Source organism: Apis florea, unplaced genomic scaffold (genome assembly GCF_048593485.1).
Source record: "Apis florea isolate Af1SG1 unplaced genomic scaffold, ASM4859348v1 contig_3203_pilon, whole genome shotgun sequence".
Lineage (NCBI taxonomy): Eukaryota > Metazoa > Arthropoda > Insecta > Hymenoptera > Apidae > Apis > Apis florea.
In genome coordinates this window covers 6,427,143-6,446,634 of record NW_028256723.1, presented here as the reverse complement: position 1 = coordinate 6,446,634, position 19,492 = coordinate 6,427,143, and the positions used below count along the sequence as shown (strand labels likewise).

General features: G+C 37.5%; 2 protein-coding genes and 1 long non-coding RNA gene across 6 annotated transcripts in view; 2 read left to right on the top strand and 1 right to left on the bottom strand.

Annotated features, from left to right (window-relative positions):
- LOC100866614 (A disintegrin and metalloproteinase with thrombospondin motifs 12) overlaps positions 1-19,492 on the bottom strand; it is a 34,526-nt gene that overhangs the window by 12,429 nt on the left and 2,605 nt on the right. Inside the window, exons 2-3 of one of the 2 annotated variants that reach the window (XM_086911327.1) lie at positions 3,721-4,386; positions 1,638-2,040 (exon numbers count right to left, since the gene is read on the bottom strand). In XM_086911327.1, coding sequence (XP_086767453.1) covers positions 1,638-2,040; positions 3,721-3,827 — 510 coding nt within the window. In that variant the 5' untranslated portion in view covers positions 3,828-4,386. Of the gene's footprint in view, positions 1-1,637; positions 2,041-3,720; positions 4,387-19,492 lie in introns of those variants that run through there. The other variant, XM_086911328.1, reaches the window with a different exon arrangement.
- On the top strand, positions 4,207-5,403 carry LOC147657191 (uncharacterized). Its single transcript, XR_015293063.1, has 2 exons — positions 4,207-4,659; positions 5,235-5,403. It is a non-coding gene; the product is annotated as an uncharacterized LOC147657191 (long non-coding RNA).
- Positions 16,915-19,492, top strand: part of LOC100866732 (A disintegrin and metalloproteinase with thrombospondin motifs 7) — a 75,763-nt gene continuing 73,185 nt past the window's right edge. For all 3 annotated transcript variants that reach the window (XR_015293057.1, XM_086911326.1, XM_031916603.2), the window contains exon 1: positions 16,915-17,678. The gene's annotated coding sequence lies outside the window, so the exon portion shown is untranslated. The remainder of the gene's footprint in view (positions 17,679-19,492) is intronic.

Sequence of the window (19,492 nt, the reverse complement as noted above, 5' to 3'; positions counted from 1 at the left end):
GTCGATCTAAATTTCGCAAAACGTGCGTGAAATTCACATATTATTTTCCTTCCTCTCGTGTACAGGCATGGAGAATTATGCGAATCGAGTCGAGATCGAGTGTCGCCGACTCGATTCTCCAACTTGAATCCTCGAAATTCTCGAAGGGATCGGAAACGGAATCGAGAATGTTTCGATCGAAACTGTCGAATCATCTTTGTACTTCGAATCGAAGATCGAACGATCTAAATGCAAATACCTTTAATATCGATCCGCATCTTGTAATAAGAGAAGGATCATATCGCGCTGCAGAGTTCAATTGCGCGGAATTCCTTCGAGATTTTGGTGGATCGTCGTAACCTAATAGCGCGATATATCGCTCCATTTTGCCGTGTTGCGTGTATATATGATAAAAGGATATTGAAAGAGGTTTCAGTTTAAATTTGTCGGTAAAGAAGAAAACGATTATATTTGTAATCGTAATTAAGACGTAAAGAAATTGTATCTGCATTCATCGAATTAATGAACGTATTACTTCAAAAACTGCGATCACGTATATGATATCGTAATGGAAAAATTGAAGCTAACGATTTTATTAGAAAAAAAAAAATTTGACGAGTATAAAATATAAAAGCTTAGGTTATATTCGATAAAATAAATATCAAACATAAAATATTACTATTAGAAACTATATCGTATCAGATATAGCTAATTTAAAAAGAAATGCAATTGTATATATCAGTGATTCTCAACCATTCCTTCGTCACGATTTAATTTAAAAATTTGGCAGAACACTAACGATAAGATGAATTAAAAGAATTTTACTTGATTTATCGATCGATGTACCTGTAATATATTTTATAAAATTAGCATGATGTGTGTGTATATTCGCCGTAGCCAGGATTTTTTTTAGGAAAGGGCTAATTTTATACGTATAAAAAATTCGAAAAAACAAAAATTACCACAAAACGTTACTACCTCTTCGGTTCAAACGATCAAATAAATATTTCGACTGAATGTAGTGTCGATTAATAAAGAAATCAAACAACACTAAAGTGTTGTGACACAGTACTTGAGGTATATCATATATTGGTATATATGATCATAATGGAAGAACAAAGGCAACGAGTTAATTAAAAAATAAAATTTGACGAGCATAAAATATAACTACGATTAACAAATAAATATTAAACGTAAAGTATTACTATTACGAACTATGACATATAAACTGATTTTAAAAAAATGCAATTGTGATGAATATTCAGCTTATTATATGCTTTCTAGGACGATTTGATTAAAAAAAAAAATTTGACGAGCACAAAATATAACTCGAAAGATGATTAACAAATAAATATCAAACGTAAAATATTATCGAATTACGAATTATGACATATAATTAATTTTTAAAAAAGTGAGTATACGATTGTAATGGAAGAACGTTTTAATTAAAAAAAAAAAAAATTTGACGAGCATAAAATATATAAAGGCTTACCTTCTATTCGATAAGATGATTAACAAATAGATATCAAACGTAAAGTAATACCATTGATTACGAGATACAGTTGATTCAAAAAAAAAAAAAAAAAAAAATGGACAAAACGAAAAATCAATAAAGAAAAATCGTAAAGTCGTAAAAAATGTATACAAATGTTACGAACCACACCGTCACAGAGCGAGATAGCAGCCCTGGAGGTGTCATGGCCTCTCACGAAGCCCCTGTAGTGGCACTGCTGGTCGGGCGCCCTCTTGAATCGCAACGCTTTGTCCAGGTCCGTGCGAAGCCCCGCGCCCCTCGTCTCGATCACCATCTCGGGCGAGATGAACTCGTGGTACGGGGTGAGCTCGACGTGGTGCTCGATCCCGTTGAACGGGAGCACCAGGTGCAATTTGTCGATATTGTCCGTGGCCGACTGCTTTCCCCCATCCTCGATCGATCTCTTCCTACGTTCGCCCACCTCGTGCCGGTCGTAGAAATTCGGCAGCTCGTACGAGTAGAACGTCCCGTCCTCGTGCACCCGTCTCGGGATCAGGAATTCCGGTTCCGGGATGTTTCTCGAGTATCTGGGCGCCGGGCAAAAGCCGGCAAAGCAGAAGGAAAGTCGATTAAGGGGGACGTTCGATATTTCTACTTATTCGACGAGGACAAAAGGATAGGGGGAAAAAAAAATTCGAAGACGGTTTTTTTCTTTTTCGCTTTTCGGTTCTCTTCTCGTACTTTTAATGTTTTTTCGTTCGAATCAACAATTCCAAACGAATTCTCGTTCAGTGAATTTCTGAATAGCTAACTGATTTCACGCACGAATTAATAAAACTTTTGTATTTTAATATTCTACGTATAAGGAAAGAAAGTTTGTCGAATTTATTAGATAGAAATAATTTCGTTAATTCAATAACGAAAAATCAAACTCATCTTCATTTGAACTAATTTCATTCCATGCTTGGAAAACTTTGGAAATAATATTTATATCGCCACGACTGTCAAACTCGGATTAAAATGTAGTGAGATAAAAGAATCTAATCATTTGATACATAAGATTATAAAGAGTTTAGTAATCTATTCGATATTTTAAGAAAAATCGAGCGTAAATAATAGCGGAGAGCACAAAGAGTTAAACTTGGGATAATACGTTTCCTTCTCTAATATCCTCTAATAAAAAAAGAATGGAACGAAAAGTTGTTATCGAGTAGAAAATTCTCTCGAAATTCTACGAGAAATATATAATTCCACTACTAAAACAACAAATTATAAATGATAAACGAACGAATAATTCTATCATTGAATTATTGTGCGTGTTGATTTAATTGCCGACCGATCGATAAACAATGCTTTTATTCTTCTCGACATCGATTCGAAATCGGTCGATTTCGAATTATTATTCCGATACATTAATTCCGAACGAATTAATAACGTATTATAATTTATCTCGGCCAGGCCAATTTCTCAACGATTGATGTACACCTGAACATCCTCATTCCAACGAATGCCTTGCGTTCTCAGAGTCAATTGAAAAGTTAAAAAAAAAAAAAAAAAAAAAAAAAAAAAAAGAAAAACCGATCACCCACCATCTTCGAGAAAATCAAAGGGGCGAGCTGCTCCTTCATTTTTAATCATCGCGAAATCAAAGGCGAACTCTTATCCCCGAAAAGACAAAGGAAGAGCTTTCAGTGACACGATCTTATCCCCCTGCGGTGCTTGGTCTTCGTCAAATAAAAATCCTCGAGGGGGAAAGGAGGGGGAAAACTCGGATCGAGTACGATACGATTGGATGAAATAATCGAGATTGAGGATGCGAATGAAAGAAAAGAGGAATTTTTTGGAAAGTAAAAGCTTTTCCAGGGAAAAAGGAAAAAGATGGATAGAAATGGACGAACGAGTATATTTATTCGTTTCCAAAGGAAAGAAAAGAAAAGTGACATAATTTACATAATTGTAATTATTCGTTCGTTCGGAAGTACTTTCCCCCCGGGGATCGATTCGACGATCATTCTCATCGTTTCCTCTCGATAAAAGGTTACGAGATCGGGAAGAATCGGGCGAGCTGTTGTCGAAAATGGTGGAGAAAGCCGTGAAATCGGATGGTTGACAATTCGAAGGAACCGAGACTCGGCCGAGAAAACGGATCGAAACAGTCGTGGCAGCCGTGCAAGCGAATCTAACTGCCGTTTCGACACCGTCCACGTCTCTGCGATGTTACGCCACCGGATATTATTTACGGGCGATCAGGCCGCGAATGCACTTACCTACCATGGTATAGGTTTTTGCCGTGCTCCTTATTATTCGAGCTATCCGTGATTTCGAGGAACGTCAGAAGCGTTTGGAACGTGAGAAGTGCTCGGAATCGGTTCATGACAGGCTACTTTCTTCCGTGGACACCCTGAAGTGCGCCAACCTCGTCGCCGAGCAATGAAAACTTTTCGCAACTGTTTCGCAACCGTTCCATGGATATGAAAATTCCAAATGGACGAGTTAGAGCTCTCTCTCTCTCTCTTTCTTTTACTCTCTCTCTTTTTAATTATTGCACGATTCTTTTTTGGTGATGGAAGAAGAAAGAGTCTTTGTATTTTTTTCTTTTTTAACTCGTACACTCGCGTCGCCTAAGCGATTAAAATACGTACAAGCGTAAAGTGTGTAACAAGTGTATTGGCACGCGTGATGCGCGAACGTAAGGTAATATTTATAGATGGCGTGAAAATAGGATACACTCGAGAGCGGGCCAACTTCACGATGGTTGCATCCACAGTTTGCCATCATTGGATCGTAATTGGTGACGGTGATCGATCGCAGCCGTTGAATCATTAATCACCACGATCCAAGATGTTCGTGCGGATAATCGATGACATTCTCCAAAAAGCCTGTCATCCTTTTTAACTTTTTCCTTCGGCTGCTTCGGTACTTTTAGCATGGTTCTAAACGAAAAAAGGAAAATATATATATTTTGCTGAAATCGAATCATGATTGGATTTGACTGGACGATATAATTGTAATTATTTTTGTAATCACAGAAACTTAAAATCTCAAAACTACGCAAGTTACAGAAATAAGGAAATTATAATAACGAAAAGTGTAAACATTTTATTTACAACTAGTTAATATTCAATATTTTAAAAAGTGCCAATGATTCGTTCGATTTAAAATTGACTAAGAAAAGAAAGTGCATGACGATTGATTGTGAAAGTGATGTAAGTCGAATTTCCATAGACATAGAATTTAAGATGTTAGATTTGAAATTTGAAAGAATCGACCTGGCGTCTTTATGCAACGATGCCAGATCTATCGCATACGAAAAATACAAGGATATAGAGCAGTTATGTATTCTCATGAATATTTCAAAACATCGCCACATAAATAAATAATATCGATATCTTGAGTTTAACGATATATAAATATAATTATTCGTTCAAAATAGAATACTACCCCTATTTTATTTCTCATTATTATTTATAAACGAAATTGGATCAATGCAAAATATATTTTAATCGATGTTTAATTTTTCATAATTGAAAAATTAAATGATTTTTACAATTCATTAATTGCGAAAATGATGTAAGCCCATTTACAGCCCGTAAATATATATTATTTTAGTTGTTAAAGAAATTTATATAATCGAATTACATAATTAATTTATATTTTTGAATCGACCAATGTGCCAACCTCTAATTTTTTCAAAACAATAAAAAAATGGACTTGCATCATTTTCGAAATAAACAGTCCAAATATACGTGGAAATTTTTTATCAATTTTATTTTTATTTCAGCTATATATAAGCCACAACCTCTGTTTCACACATTGTTTATATACTCTGGCTATAATTTTATATATGTACTGTTTATAAATCACACCCTAAGATAAAAAGATTGAAGAGGATGATCGATTTACAAATGATATTATTACGAGAAATAAAACTTCGATGTTAAATTCGAAAACGTCGAAATTTTTTTTACGGTGAATAAATATTTCGCGAAATTAATAAATTAAACAAATATAAACAAATCCCGACTTCGAATTCGAGTTAAATTTTACGTTCCTCTCCTCGAATAAATATTCGATGATAAATTTTCTTTCTTAAACAAATATTGCATCGTTCGATTTCTTTTCTTAAAAATTACACGAATAATAAATTTTTAGTTCTCCGAATATTATTCCGTTCGAAAAAATTATACGAATAAATTTTTCAAGTTTCTTTCGTTGTACAACACGCGAAAACGATGATTACAGGAAGAGGTAAATTCGTAAAATGTAATTTTTTACGACGAACAATTACATTTCAATTACGAGTCGGCAGAAAGAATGAAAAATGATTCGAGGAACGATATGAACAACACAGCCAAAATATTTGACGGATAAATTTGTTAATCGAGTGTGAAGGGTACAGCAGGGTCACCCGGTATATATCGACAAATTCTTCCCGCAGTTGTGTTACGCTCGAATCGATCCAAATATGGATTCAATCAGTCCCAGGATCGAACCTGATGGGTCAAATTCAGTCCACTTTTTGGCCACGTTCGAGTAAGCTCCTTTTCCTTCTCTCTTTAATCACACGTATACATCGTGTGCAACAGTAATTGTTTTACCTATCGTCGTTTTTGCGTGAAATTCGCATCGAATTGTAAAAAAAAATTAATTTGGAAAAAGGAAATAATTTGCTGTTTCTATCATTTTGTATAATATCGAATCGAAATCCGATGAGGAAAAATTACGAGCTCGAATTAATCCCGAAGTTAACGAATTTTCAATCGTGTACGGGATTAAAATTAATTTCTATTATATTGGGAGAAAAATTGTTGTCGATTTCTTATCGCGATAATTTTGCAACCGACTTCGAATTAATCAAAAACTACTATTAGCGATTATCATAATTATTTATTAATAATGATTTTGATTCGTGATTTCAAACTGGTCAAACTTCGAAAAATCTCGAAAATTGAAGCCTTAAATCGAAGAAAGATGATTGTAAATTTTTCTTGAAACTCGAGCCGCCTCGTCGTCGAACGAATTCAACGATAAAAAGAAAGTGAGATAGAAAGAAATAGAGGGCGCGTCCGCAGAGACGTGTGGTTAAAGCATCGAGTAGCGTCGATTCGTCGATGACAACCGGCTATTGGCCAAGGAATAATTAAGGTTGTAAGTTGCGCGAGTGGAAAAAGAAGACGCGCACAAATTGCCGATATCTATTCCAAGAGGAAAATTTCTTCGTTCGATCCTAGTTCTCTAACATTTTTCCAGACGTAATAGATATTCTCTCCTCCTTCGAAAAGTAACTTTTCCAACCTCTTATTTATCGTTGCACTTTTGATAAAATCGAACTCACTACGATAAACTTGTATTAAACAAAAATTGAATATCACTCTTTGTTCCCCTCTATCTCTTCAATTTATTATATCGAACCATAGAAAAGAATTTTCTCGCGTGCAATATCGTTTGAAAACGAAAGTAAAAAGAAGAAAGATAGACAGAAAGAAAGAAAAATGAGAGAAAGAGAGAAAGAAAGAAAAAAAAGAGGAAGAAGAAAGAAAGAAAGAAAGAAAGAAAGGAAGGAAGATAAACAGAAAGAAAAGAAGAGAGAAAGAAAGAAAGGAAGGAAGAAAAAAGGAAGATCGTGAAGGTGACGACGATGAGAGAATCCCATATCGCGAAAAGGCAGCGCGGAATGCGGGGATAATTGGCGGAGATAAATCGCGATGGAATTTAATTGGCGTGTCTCCTCCGTTCGATTTCGCTTTTTCACTTTATTTCAAAATAGAGACGACGATCCGCACTTTCTATAACATTAATGTTGCATTTCGAATAATTCGTCATTCCTAATGCTTGAATGGACGACGATACACGTATAGACGAATAGAGAAGAGAGAGAGAGAGAGAGAGAGAGAGAGAGAGAGAGAGAGAGAGAGAGAGAGAGAGAATCAGTATTAAAAATATTAAAAATAATTATTGGCCGATGAAACGTTTTCCAATAGTTTTTCCATCGAATAAGAAATAAATGTTATTTTTGCATACGTTATTAATTACACTACTACATACGCAAAATACATACGTTCCAAATATGAATATAACCGTATATAAATGAATCGTATGTGAATAAAATGACGGATTAAAAAAGAAAGAAAAGTTGGAAGAAAGTTCAATAGAAAAAGAGGTTATCTCAAGTGTCAAAGGATCGTACCAAGATTCGATTACGCGAAAGTTTGGCAACAATGTAATTCATGAAATCACGATTCATCACACCGGTTTCGAAGCGCTAGTGAAAACTATCTATGTTAAAATCTTCCGTGCATACCGAGGATTATATAGCAATGCCCTTCGAGTACTTCGAGTCGCAGGCTACTTACTGAATCGACTAAAACGATTATCGACACAGCTCACTGCCTAACCAACGGATCGAAACGAAAATGGCAGCGAGACACGTTGTCACGTTGAGCGAACAAAGTAAAATAGGAATGGTTCGATAAATCTCTGATAGGATAATTGGCATTTATGTGGCGTGTCGGGGATCAATAGGAGATAATTAAGAGTGACGATCATCCTTCTTTGCCTGGAAAATCATTTTTGAACGATTTATTATTCAATCATTACGATATCAAAGATTTTCTAGAACAGTTTACCGTTACTCGATATTTTTTCAAAACAACGATCCCCTTTCTTTTTTATAATTGCCAGTCAAACCGACCAACTTTCTTCTCTCGTGATTAAATTTTTATGATATTTGGTATTTATAAATAAACTTGTCACATTTTTTGACGCGAAACTTGAAAATAGAAATTCGATTGAATCACGAATTTAACTAACTCGATACGAATTTCGAAAAAATCAGAGAAGAAACGATTTATCGAAATGAAACGAAGTGGAACGTTATCGTTTATCCACTCCGTATTATCAAATAATTCATTTTCCAAATATCACTCTGAACGTTTCTTCTTGCAATATATATATATAATTATTAATTGCATTCGCACGCGAATATATAATGAAAAATAAATGATCGATAAATGATTAAGACTTCGTTTCGTTCGTTATTCGAAAAAGCGTTGTGAATGATCTCGTGTAAGTGATGCAACGACGAGCTGGAAGCTGGTTTTTCACGCCTCCCTTTTACCACATCTACCTGTTCCCTCCACCGGTTATTTGCCATTACAGAGGAGAGAGGGAAAGAGGGGATCGCTTAGCCGCTTTAACAGCAGATTAAAGCCATGGATCGCTCTCCGACAATCGATAGACGGAACGTATTTGACGAGCTTGCGAAAAATTCTCGCGTCTCTATTTACGAGCCACTTTACACCGATCGATGAATTACCCTCGCCTCACCTTTCCCCCCTCTCTTCTCTCTCTTCGCTCGGTATGTATCTCTTTTCAAACTTCGTTCACAGAGGGAACTCCGTGATCGACTTTCGTTTCTTTTTCTTCTTTTTTTTTTTTTTTTTTTTTTCTTTAGTTACGCACGGGATGAGAATAAAGGAAAAGGATCGAAAGAAAAGGAAGAGAGAGAGAGAGAGACGCCTGTTGCATCCGTGCAAACGTTAAACGTGGGAACATCGTACGACGATTGAATGGATATTTTTTTTTTCCTTTTTTTTTTTATCGACTCGTTAACAAAGTTTTTGCAGAGGAAAATGTTGCCTGGAATTAACTCTCTAGGGAATCTCTCTAGGTTTTTTTTATTAGTTACTTATATAATCGTCGTCGTATTGAATCGCTCGCATCGTCTTCGAATTCCAGTCGCGTCCAGTTGGAGGAAATGCAATGTTGGAGAGGATATTATTCCAGTTCTTTTTTTGTTTTTCCTTTTTCTTTTTTCGACGTAATTAAACAGACGTCTTAACAGAAACTTTAAGATATATATGTATAAATTCTCGAGTTTATCGCTTGTGTAATGATTAAAAATAAAAGAACGTGCGAATTGAAAGATTTCTCCTAATCGAATTTTATCGGTGTACGTGAAATTATGACACGAGTGAATCTCGTCTAATATTATTATGTAAGAAGAAAAATGGGAACGCCAGGTATTTTTGTAGGATAATAAATGTCGTTGTAGAATAATAAATTGATCGTAAATGTGTGTTACTTAATATCGTATTAAAATATCACTCGATCGAATTGCAAATGTACTGCAATGTACTCGTTCGATTTCAAAATTTCGTGATAATTGAATTTTATCAATGAATTTGCGAAAAATCGGGAATTTGACTCGTGATATTCTTACGGCGATTAAAATCGTTCGATCTTTCGTTTCGTTTTTGAAATCTGAGTGTACAAAATTTTAAATTAACGTCAACTTATATTTAATTAATATTTTTATATCCGTTCGAAATCGAACTTGAACTCGATTTGGATCTTAAGGAGAACGAGAAATATAAAGTTCTAAATTTTTAAACGGTTATTATCGATTTTTTTAACGATAATTGGTGATTCTATATTTGATAAACATTTTATATTTGATGAATCACAATAAATAAAATTTATCGTACGTCTATTTGTTTATTTGTAATAAATTATATTTACTAAAAAAAATAATAATCCGAATGATCTTAATCCATGAGAAATTGTTATTAAGTAACAATCTGAATTTTAAAAAAGTTATTGCTCTTATAATTGTTCATCTTATATGAAGAAAATAGGAATAATTGATTATATATCATGATATTGGCACAAACATATTAATCTCAAAATTGAAACATCAAATAAACAACCAAAAAATTATTGATATATTTAAATAATATCTTATAAATTATTATTAATCGTAATATCTCCCTTATTTTAATATAATTGATGCTAAAATTATAGATCCATGATACTTCATATGTGCTTTTAATAACTATCCATGACATAAATATTTATTTTTTGTGAAGGAATTTTAACTAAAAATTTTTCAGCTAAATTCGTATATTTTACGCGACGTAAAAATAATTTGGTAAAAAAGAGATCGAAATACGAACAAAATTAAATTAAGTTAAATCAAATTGCCAATATGTACCATTCTCGTAGAAAGATAGATTATTCCTCACAAAATGGAATATTCGAGAAAAAATATTCTATGTATATGTTTCGAATTATTTCGAAACTCCTTGAAAAAGCTCGGCTTGGATTGATGCGACGAATGTCCTGGATGGGAAAAAATTTTACTTCAATCGATAATCTTGACAATCTGATATTTCACAGAGTAGAATATTCGTTGGCAAAGAAACACGTGTATATTCGTTTCGAATTATTTCGAAGCTCCTTAATAAAACTCAGATATTGACACGTGGCTGGAAAACAATTTTACACGAACAAAATTAAATTAAATTATTAATGTATACCATTCTCGTATTCCACTTTATTCGATAATCTTGACACGTTAACGATGAGACACTTTTATAAAACTTTCACGAGAATGTTCGTTTCCCGTCGGTAACGTATATTTCAATGAAACGAGAATTCTCGTTTCCCGTCGGTAATGTGTTAACAATAACTGATTTTTCACAGAATAGAATAGAATAGAATTCGTTGGCAAAGAAACACCTCGTGTACATCCGTTTCGAATTATTTCGAATTCTCCTTGCGAAAAGCTCGACTTGCGACGCGTAGCCTAAGTGGAAAGGAAAAAGAAATTTTTTTTCGACAGCCAAACGGATCGCGTTACCCACTCGCAAGTGGGTTTCACAGTCGATCGGTCGGCGCAGGAACGTTCACGGGTGGGGAGAGTTAATGCATCCTAGCGGATACGGTCCGCTAGACTCAATCAAACGTGGAACCGGACCGGTTGAAAGTTAATTCGACGTTATGGCCGATCGTTTGTCATACGCGATCGAACGAATCTTGAAACTCGTTGCGTTTTGTCCATCCATCCGGGGAGCGGACAAGCTGCGGTGGGTGGTCCTTCGCGCCTGTTATTTCGCTGTTATCCGTTGCGATTACAGCCGTTAATTAATTTACGCGGTTCTCTCTCTCTCTCTCTCTCTCTCTTCTCTTTCTTCTTTCTTCGCCTCGCCGCGTTCCGAACGAGAAAAGGAAAGTCGATCGTTTCTAGGTAAAATTTTTAGAAATGAAATAATGGGAATCTCTTTCGAGATTCTCTTCCGCGAATTTTTGACATTTTTTTTTTCTTCTTTTTTCTACTCTTGTCACTCGAAAGTTTCGAAACCTGGATATAAATAATTAATTTACTTTTTTCTTTTCATTTAGACACATTTCTTATAAAAAAAAAAAAAAAAAAAAAAAAAAGGAAAATTAATCGTGTTTATTCGTTATTTTCGTGATTTAAATGAACAATTGAATTTTTACCTGAACTTTTAGATTTAATTTAATCGATTTCACAAATCCATTATAATTTAATTCATATAACACGGGGAAAAGATGAACAAGATGAAACGATATACTTTTTTAGATTTTTTGCAGATGCATCTCAAAAAATCGAGTTCCAAAATATATCTCCCTACCTTTCTCGAACGAAAGTTTCAAATCGAATCAGATCGCCCAGATCGCCTCTCAGGCCTCGCCAAACTTCGAGAAAGATTCGAAAGATTGAGGACATTCTCGTTCTCGATGTAACCGTCGCGTATTCGATCGTCGTTAACGCGCTCGATGCGATTCGAAGTGCCCATAATAAGCGAGCCATGGTGGTGCTCCAGTCGATGTTGCACAGCTGCCGCCACACGGCGAAGGTCGTATCGACTCTAAAATCCACGGATGGCCGGCCCACGCGTTACTCTGTCGTTATCCATCCGTCGTTCGAAACATCTTTCGCGCGTTATTAACGATGATCTCGATGAGTGGAATCGAAGCGCGAGTTTTTTGGATCGTTTTTCTTTTTTGAATAATTTTTTTATTATTCGAGGGAACGGAGAAATTTTCGTTAAAGAAACTGTTTTCTTCTTCTTTTTCTTTTTTCAATATGCGTAGTAACTCGAGAATCTTGCAACAAGAGGTTTTAATTTTTATTCTTATTTTATTATTATATTTTATTATTATTCGAGGGAACGGAGAAATTTTCGTTAAACAAATTTTTTTCCTTTTTCTTTTTCTTTTTTTTTTTTTTAATTTCAATATGCATTGCAACTTGAAAATCTTGGATTAATTTTTTAATTATACACTCGTTATTTGTATTTAAAAAAGTTTCTATTTAATGTTGAGTTAAAATTTTTTTTAAAATAATTTTTTTTTTTTTAATTTCAAGTGCATCAATATTTTATCAAGTTAAGAATCTTGCAACAGAGGGTTAGATTTTCTATAATTTTTTAATTATACACTCGTTATTTGTATTTAAAAGAGCTACTAAACTCTATTTAATTGAGTTGAGTTAAAATTTTTTTAAATTTTCACTTTGGTAAATAATTTTACAAGCGATTCTCAAAACGAATAAATTTTAGCAAGAGTTGAAAATAACGTTGAATCGTTGGTTCTCTAGTTTCGTTCAACGTGTTTTTTCTCGCCGATCGAGAGTAACCTTTTTTTCGTATACTTCCCTCCTTTCTTTCAATAAGTAAATAACGTTAAGCCCCTTCCATTAGCCCGATTCCGAGAAAAGTCGTATCCGCCATCCCCTTTCTCCCCCCTCCCCCCAAACACGGTATCAATCGGTCCGTGTAACTAAATAGAAAACATCTCCTCTCCTTTCCCAAATCACTGATCGCATTTGTAACGTCCCGATCTCCTTTACCTTCTCTTCATAGAACTTAATTTTATACCCTTTCATCCTACGAAAATTCTCGCGAAATTGGATAAACTTTTCAACCAACTTTTCCCTCAAATATCCAGGCAAAAATACGAATAATTGCTTAAAATTACAACTTGCATGTTGCTATCCTACATTTTATCATTATAAACGTATATTTACACAACGTTTTCTTTTAGTTTCTGCTTAAATGTGTATAAATATATAAAATAAAACAAGTAAATAAAAAGTAATAAAAGATTTTTCCTCTAATTGATTTTGTCCCCGAGATCATTTTTTTATGAAAGAAATATCTTCAAAGGAAAATAAAAGGCAACATAAATTTCTTTGTATTATTATTGTTAAGGACAGGGCTTTTTTCATTTTCAACAGTTCGAGATATCTTCATATGATAGCCTAGGCAATAATTTACGTATTTTTCAAATTTTTTTTTCTTACCGTAAATTAATTTGCAACATATTCCTGGAAAAGTGTTTTCATTTCGATCGAATATGGGAGAAAAATTTCGATATATTTTTCTTTTTTTTTAAACAACAATGTCCGCTCCGTACACCTCATTTTTTTTCTCTCGCGGATATTCGGACGAGAGGGGCCGTAAGCCGTCTTCTGATCCTCGTACAATCGACATTCCATATATCGCAACGATGCACTTCGAAGCGACCTCTCGATTTACATCGTACCCCTCCCCTCTCCCCTCCTCCCATTTGGAAATCCACGATTTTCCACGCTCCTTCGTCATACCGCGCCACCTGGTTACGCTCCGTTTAACGTAACTGGGAAGGGTTCGTAAAAACCGCCATATAAATATCTCCTTGGGCGAAACGTTTTTTAAAAGAGTTAGTTGAGATAAGAGAGTTCGAAACATTGGCTGTTCGCGACGACTTGGCGGGGCGCAAAAGATTGGGGCCGCGAGGAAAAGAAGGAGAGGGGGCGAAAAGGAAGAGGAGAGGGGGAGGGAAAGAGGTGGGAAATTTGTGAAGCGGAGATAAATCTTGGAAACGGTCAGAAGGAAGAAAAGTTTTCCAGGACGATGGAAATTGAGGATGGAAGATTACTGTTGTAGGCGAGAGGAAGAGAGAGAGAGGAGAGAGAGAGAGAGAGAGAGAGAGAGAGAGAGAAAAGAAATGTTACTTAGTCCTTGAGAGAAACGAGCGGGGAAAAAAGAAAAGTGTAATTAATTGGCTTAGATTAATCTATGCATCGAGATAATACGCTATGTAAATACGGCGTATATTTTTGTAAAGTAGATAAGTTTTTCTTTCTTTCTCTCTCAAATATGATCGTAATAATATATCGTATAAAATGGACACTTATTTGTACACGCGGAGCATGGGTCATAACGTGATACACTCGACGATTATCGTTTTCGTACGTTACGTTTACTAGTTCACTCATTATTTTTTTCTTCTTCGATTATTACGATATTTCACTCTTATTTCATCCACCACCAAAGTTTTCACCAGGCGAATAATTAATATCATGAAGGGTAATTAAAAAATTCGATGTCGAAAAAGATAGACTCGGGAAATTGTCGACGCAATTCTTGCATTCTTTCCGCAAGTTTCGCCCAAGTTTCATCATCACGTTTAGAAGGTTGAAAGAAGATAAAAGTTGAAGAACGGGCACCTTTCTTTCCCAAGAAGAATCTTGGCAAGACTTTGCCGACTTCTTCCCTCTTCTTCCACTCCGAGGCAAAGTTTTTCTCGAAAGGAGCGCGGTAAATCCTCGACGCGAGGTAAATCCCCTCTAATAGATTCGACGCGCAAAGAGCAAGAGTGGACAGAGCTCGGGGAAGTAAAAGGGAATTTTCATAAATTGACGACGCAATATTCCTCGCCCGAGTAATTAAAGACGTAATACCTTTGCCTCGAATATTCGTTGAAAAAGTTATTTGTTCGTCAAATTTTGTTCGCAACAAATTTGTTCCTTAAATATATCGCGTAATACTCCTCGGAAAAACGGTTAAAATAAAATCGAACATCGGCCGAGATCGAAACCAGACGTCGCTCGCTATGAACGATCTAATATATTATAATTATCAACCTATTTGAATGATCAGCGAAACACACAAGTTAGATTGAAATTTTCGTAAACGAGCGTCGTCTACCTCTTACTCATACAAAAATCGTGAATAAAAATTCTACTCCTTTCAATGTGAATTCGCCTGTTTTCCGTTTCGATGTACACGCGAAATTTAAGCAACGGTCTCGAAAAGAACTCCATTCTCGAGTTCTTCTTCGAGAGAAAATTTCGATTCAAGAAATATTACGATGAGAAAAGAATTCATCGAGAGCATCGAAAACGTCAAATTCGACGAGAAATCTCATGCATTTAAATGGATAACGCCGAGGAAAATTTCGTTCGTTCGGAGGGAAAGGGATCGATACAGATCTGAAATATTATTTATGAACTCGTCGAAGGAAGAGAACAGACATGATCTCGAGAGAGAGAGAGAGAGAGAGAGAGAGTATATATACACATATACTTATCGCGGTTGACGGGAGTATCGAAGTTCGAAGCATATTTATTCGCGCGTGGTAGATCCGGACGGCGTGCATGCGCGCCTTCTGCTATGTATACGAGCACTCGAATAAAGACGAGCGCGGGAAAAAGAGAGGAGATTCGCGACACGAAGGAGATTTATGCGCACGCAACACGACTAACGAGCAACGAGCGAATTTACGGGCAAAAACAAACGGGGACGAAATTCGAAAAGGAGGGACTGTCGACGGTCGAAGAGAAGGAGAGAGTCTGGTGCCTATACGGTTTCCAACGTGTGAAGGATGTACGTGTATGTGTGTGCGTAGGCAAGGAGACGAAGGAAGGAAGGAAGGAAGGAAGGAAGAAAGAACAAAAAAAACCGAGAAGCGAGAGCGAAAGATATTCGGGAGGAAGGCGAGAAATATAATTTGACGAACAAAGTTGCACGAGGAGCAGGGAGGAGGGAAGATAAGAATCGAAGTGGCGCCCGAAGGTAAAGGGCAAAAGCTTGGAAGGGGGAGGCAAGGGAGAAAGGGAAGCGAGCGGATAGAGTCGTGTCGAAGGAGCGGCAAGAAATAAAGGAAGACGGATTCCTCGGGCGCAAGGAGATCGCGAGAAGGCGAAAGACGCGAAAGAAGGAGAGAGGCAAAGAGTGGCGGGAGAGGCGGGTATATATGGCGCGAGGTAGAGCGAGGTAGGACGAAGAGGGAGAAAGAAATGGACAAAAGACGCGAAGGATAAAAAAGAGCAACGGATAAGAAGGAGGTGGCGAGGGAGACGGGGAGGAGCGGAGAGGAGGGCGAGAGAGAGCAGGAGAGAAAGAGCAGAAACAAGAGAGGGAGAGAGCGATCGACGGAAAACGGGTCCACGGCTTGGGCGGAGGAACTAGTCTTACCTAGTAGATTGCCCTGTCTCGGTTCTCGGTCCGTGCTTTTGCGCCCGTCCAAGGTAGGAGGGAACCTCCGAGTCCTCTCCGTTTAACGCATAACCGAGGCAAAGAGGAGGCGGAAAAGAGAGGCGAGATCGAGAGCCGCGTAGTAGTCACGCGTAATCCCGTGTATCGTACGTATGTGTATATATATATATATATATAGATTGTGTGTATACACGTACGCGTATACGTGGATAGAAGTCGAGAGAGTCTCGTGTGTATATGTATATAGCATAGGAGAGCGGGAGGAAGGCGAGCGCGCACAGGGCCACTCGATCGAGAAGAGAGAACGAGATGGAGAGAGAACGGCGGAGAGGAGCGTGTGTGTACGTAGCATCGGAAGAGTGTACCACCAGACCGCTAGTGTTGTGACGGCGATCGTGCCCACGACTTCTCCGCCGGACCCGGCATCCGTGTTCCGTCATTTCTGTTTCCTTCTCTTTCTCTCTCTCTATTCTGCTTCCCCCTCCTCGCTCTATCTTCCTGTCTCTCTCGCCTCCTTTCCGTCTTCGTACCTGTCTCCCTCCGCGACTATTATCCTTCTTCCTCACTCCACCCACCCCCCAAACATCTCGTTCCCTTTTCGTCCTTTCCCGCTTGCCGCGTGTCTCGCTTCTCTCTCTTTCTCTCTCTTTCTTTCTTTTTCTTTCTCTTCTCTCTCTCTCTCTCTAACCGTCTATCCCATTTCCCTACAACGTTTTCTCTCCTCCACGGTCCTTTTCCTCCGCTTCTAAGGTTCTCCGGTGATCTCTTCTCCCCCCCACCGTGGTCGCAGCAGGCGGTGGTCCCTCGCACTCCCCCTACTCGCGGTATCGGGCCCTCCCCCACGAGAGCGGTTCTGGAGGCGCGCGTTTTCGTGATCCACATAGCCACTTCCGGCGAAAAGTGAACCGTTGGGTGATGAACCGGCGGAGCTGATGAACCGCCGCCACGCGAACGTCGCTCGTCGTGAAAGAGGAGGTGGGCCCGCGGGGGAGGCAGGGAGAGAGAGAGACTGTGCGGCGGTACAGTGTCGAGAGATATCCAGTGTGTTGCATCCTCGTCGCGATTCGTTTGTGCGGAGCAACGTGCGCGCAGGTGTTTCGGAATAGTGTTCCATCGCCGCTGTTACCACGTGTCCACTACGCGATTCGCCGCCACTGGTACGTACACGCAACCACGTCTATTTTCCCATCGAGTATCCTCGTTTCTTGAAAAAGAAGAGATGATATTCGATCGGTGTAATGCTGCAAAACGTGAGAAATTTAATTACCTACGTTACGAGTATCGAGGCAGATCGTTTTTATCTAGTTCGAATTTAAACAATCTAGTTATTAATTTATGTGTATCTGACGACGATATTGTGACGTAAAGAGGAAATGACTAGCAATAATTATCCGCTTAGAATTCTGATAATCGTTCTTTATGATCATGCGTTGTAAACAAACGACCAAATATCAGAATCAAATCGGACAATTGACACTATCGGTAAAATGATCTAAATAAAATTTGAATTATTTTCGATGGATTAAATGTAAAATTATATTTTGAAAAAGTATAGCGGATAATTCGTAAAAATTACACGTGACAAACCTGATTTATCGCGCGGAGCGTGTTCATTAAGCGGCTTCACGGGAAACAGAACCGGCAGGAATTAAAATCTCTTAAACTGGATCGAATGACGCCGCCTGTCGCGTGGCGAGGGGGTCGCGTTTAAATAAATCACGTCCACGGTCACGTTTCCACAGAACGTGAAATTACGAGCAAATTGGATAAAATATCGAGAGGGTAAAAATCTGTTATTTCCCATTTCGTATTAATCGTACAATGAAGTTGAAAGTATCGCTTTGTGAAATGAATTATCACGAAGATCTTCTCGTTTCGCAAAGTTTCATTCGAGATACGATAATTCGATCCACAAAAGGCGTTATATTCGCCTTTTATTCGAACTTGCTCTCTTTCGATTTTACAGATGTTTCGATAAACGAATTTTCTTCTCTGGTAGACGAATTCCTCTCCCCTCTCTCTTTCTCTCTGTCCAAAAAAAAAAAAAAAAAAACATAACCTCGCAAACTCGTTTCAAAGGAATTCGTTAATTTTTGCGCGCACTCAGGTTTCGAACTTTTGAAATATTTACAAAGCCACTCTTGAATTCTATAAAACGCAAACGCGGCAGGGAACGTGAAAGGCGCAAAACTATGGTGGCTTTTTTCCCCCTCAAAGGGGGGGGTATCGAACGGCGGGGATCGGTAGCAACTGGTTCTCGCAACTTCTCGTGACTCGCGTGATTTATCGCGTGCAAAAGTGTCAACAAGAGTAAACCGTGTGTAGTCGGGCTCGCGTGTGTCGTTGTGCACCGTGGGGGCGCCCGCAATTAATCAGGAATCCGAAAATTATCGACAGAGTTATGGATATCCTTTGTACACGGGCTGCCCACTTTACCTCGTGCATAGGATTAATTTTCACGAGTGCCGTCGGCTACCGTCTGTTTGCTGTTCGCTTATTTGGTGATCGGTCGCGAGAATTACCTGGTTAATTAAAGTGAACAACGAGAAAGAAAAAAGATCCGATTGTTAGATAATATGGCGTTAATAGTTGCGTTATTTACCTTTGGAAAATAATTTTGTGAAACAAAGGTTATAATTATCGACCGTGTGTCTCGTTTCGTTACCGATAGTGCTCGACTTTTCAATTTCAGTTATTAAACCATTAAACTCGACGTGATGGAACGAGGCTGTTAACGTTGATGATACATCGGTAAGCGAGCGAGCATGAAATCATGAAGTGGTTGTTCCTTTTGTACGGTGATATCGAGTTAACTTCGTCTTACGCCAACTTGACAACAGTTCAACGGTGTTGAATGTTTGATTTTCATTTTCACAAATTACTCGTGGCCCGATTATTTATTGAAATTATGTTAATGAAATTTCTATACAATATTCGTCCCTTCGATAATATTCGTCAATTTTTGACGTCA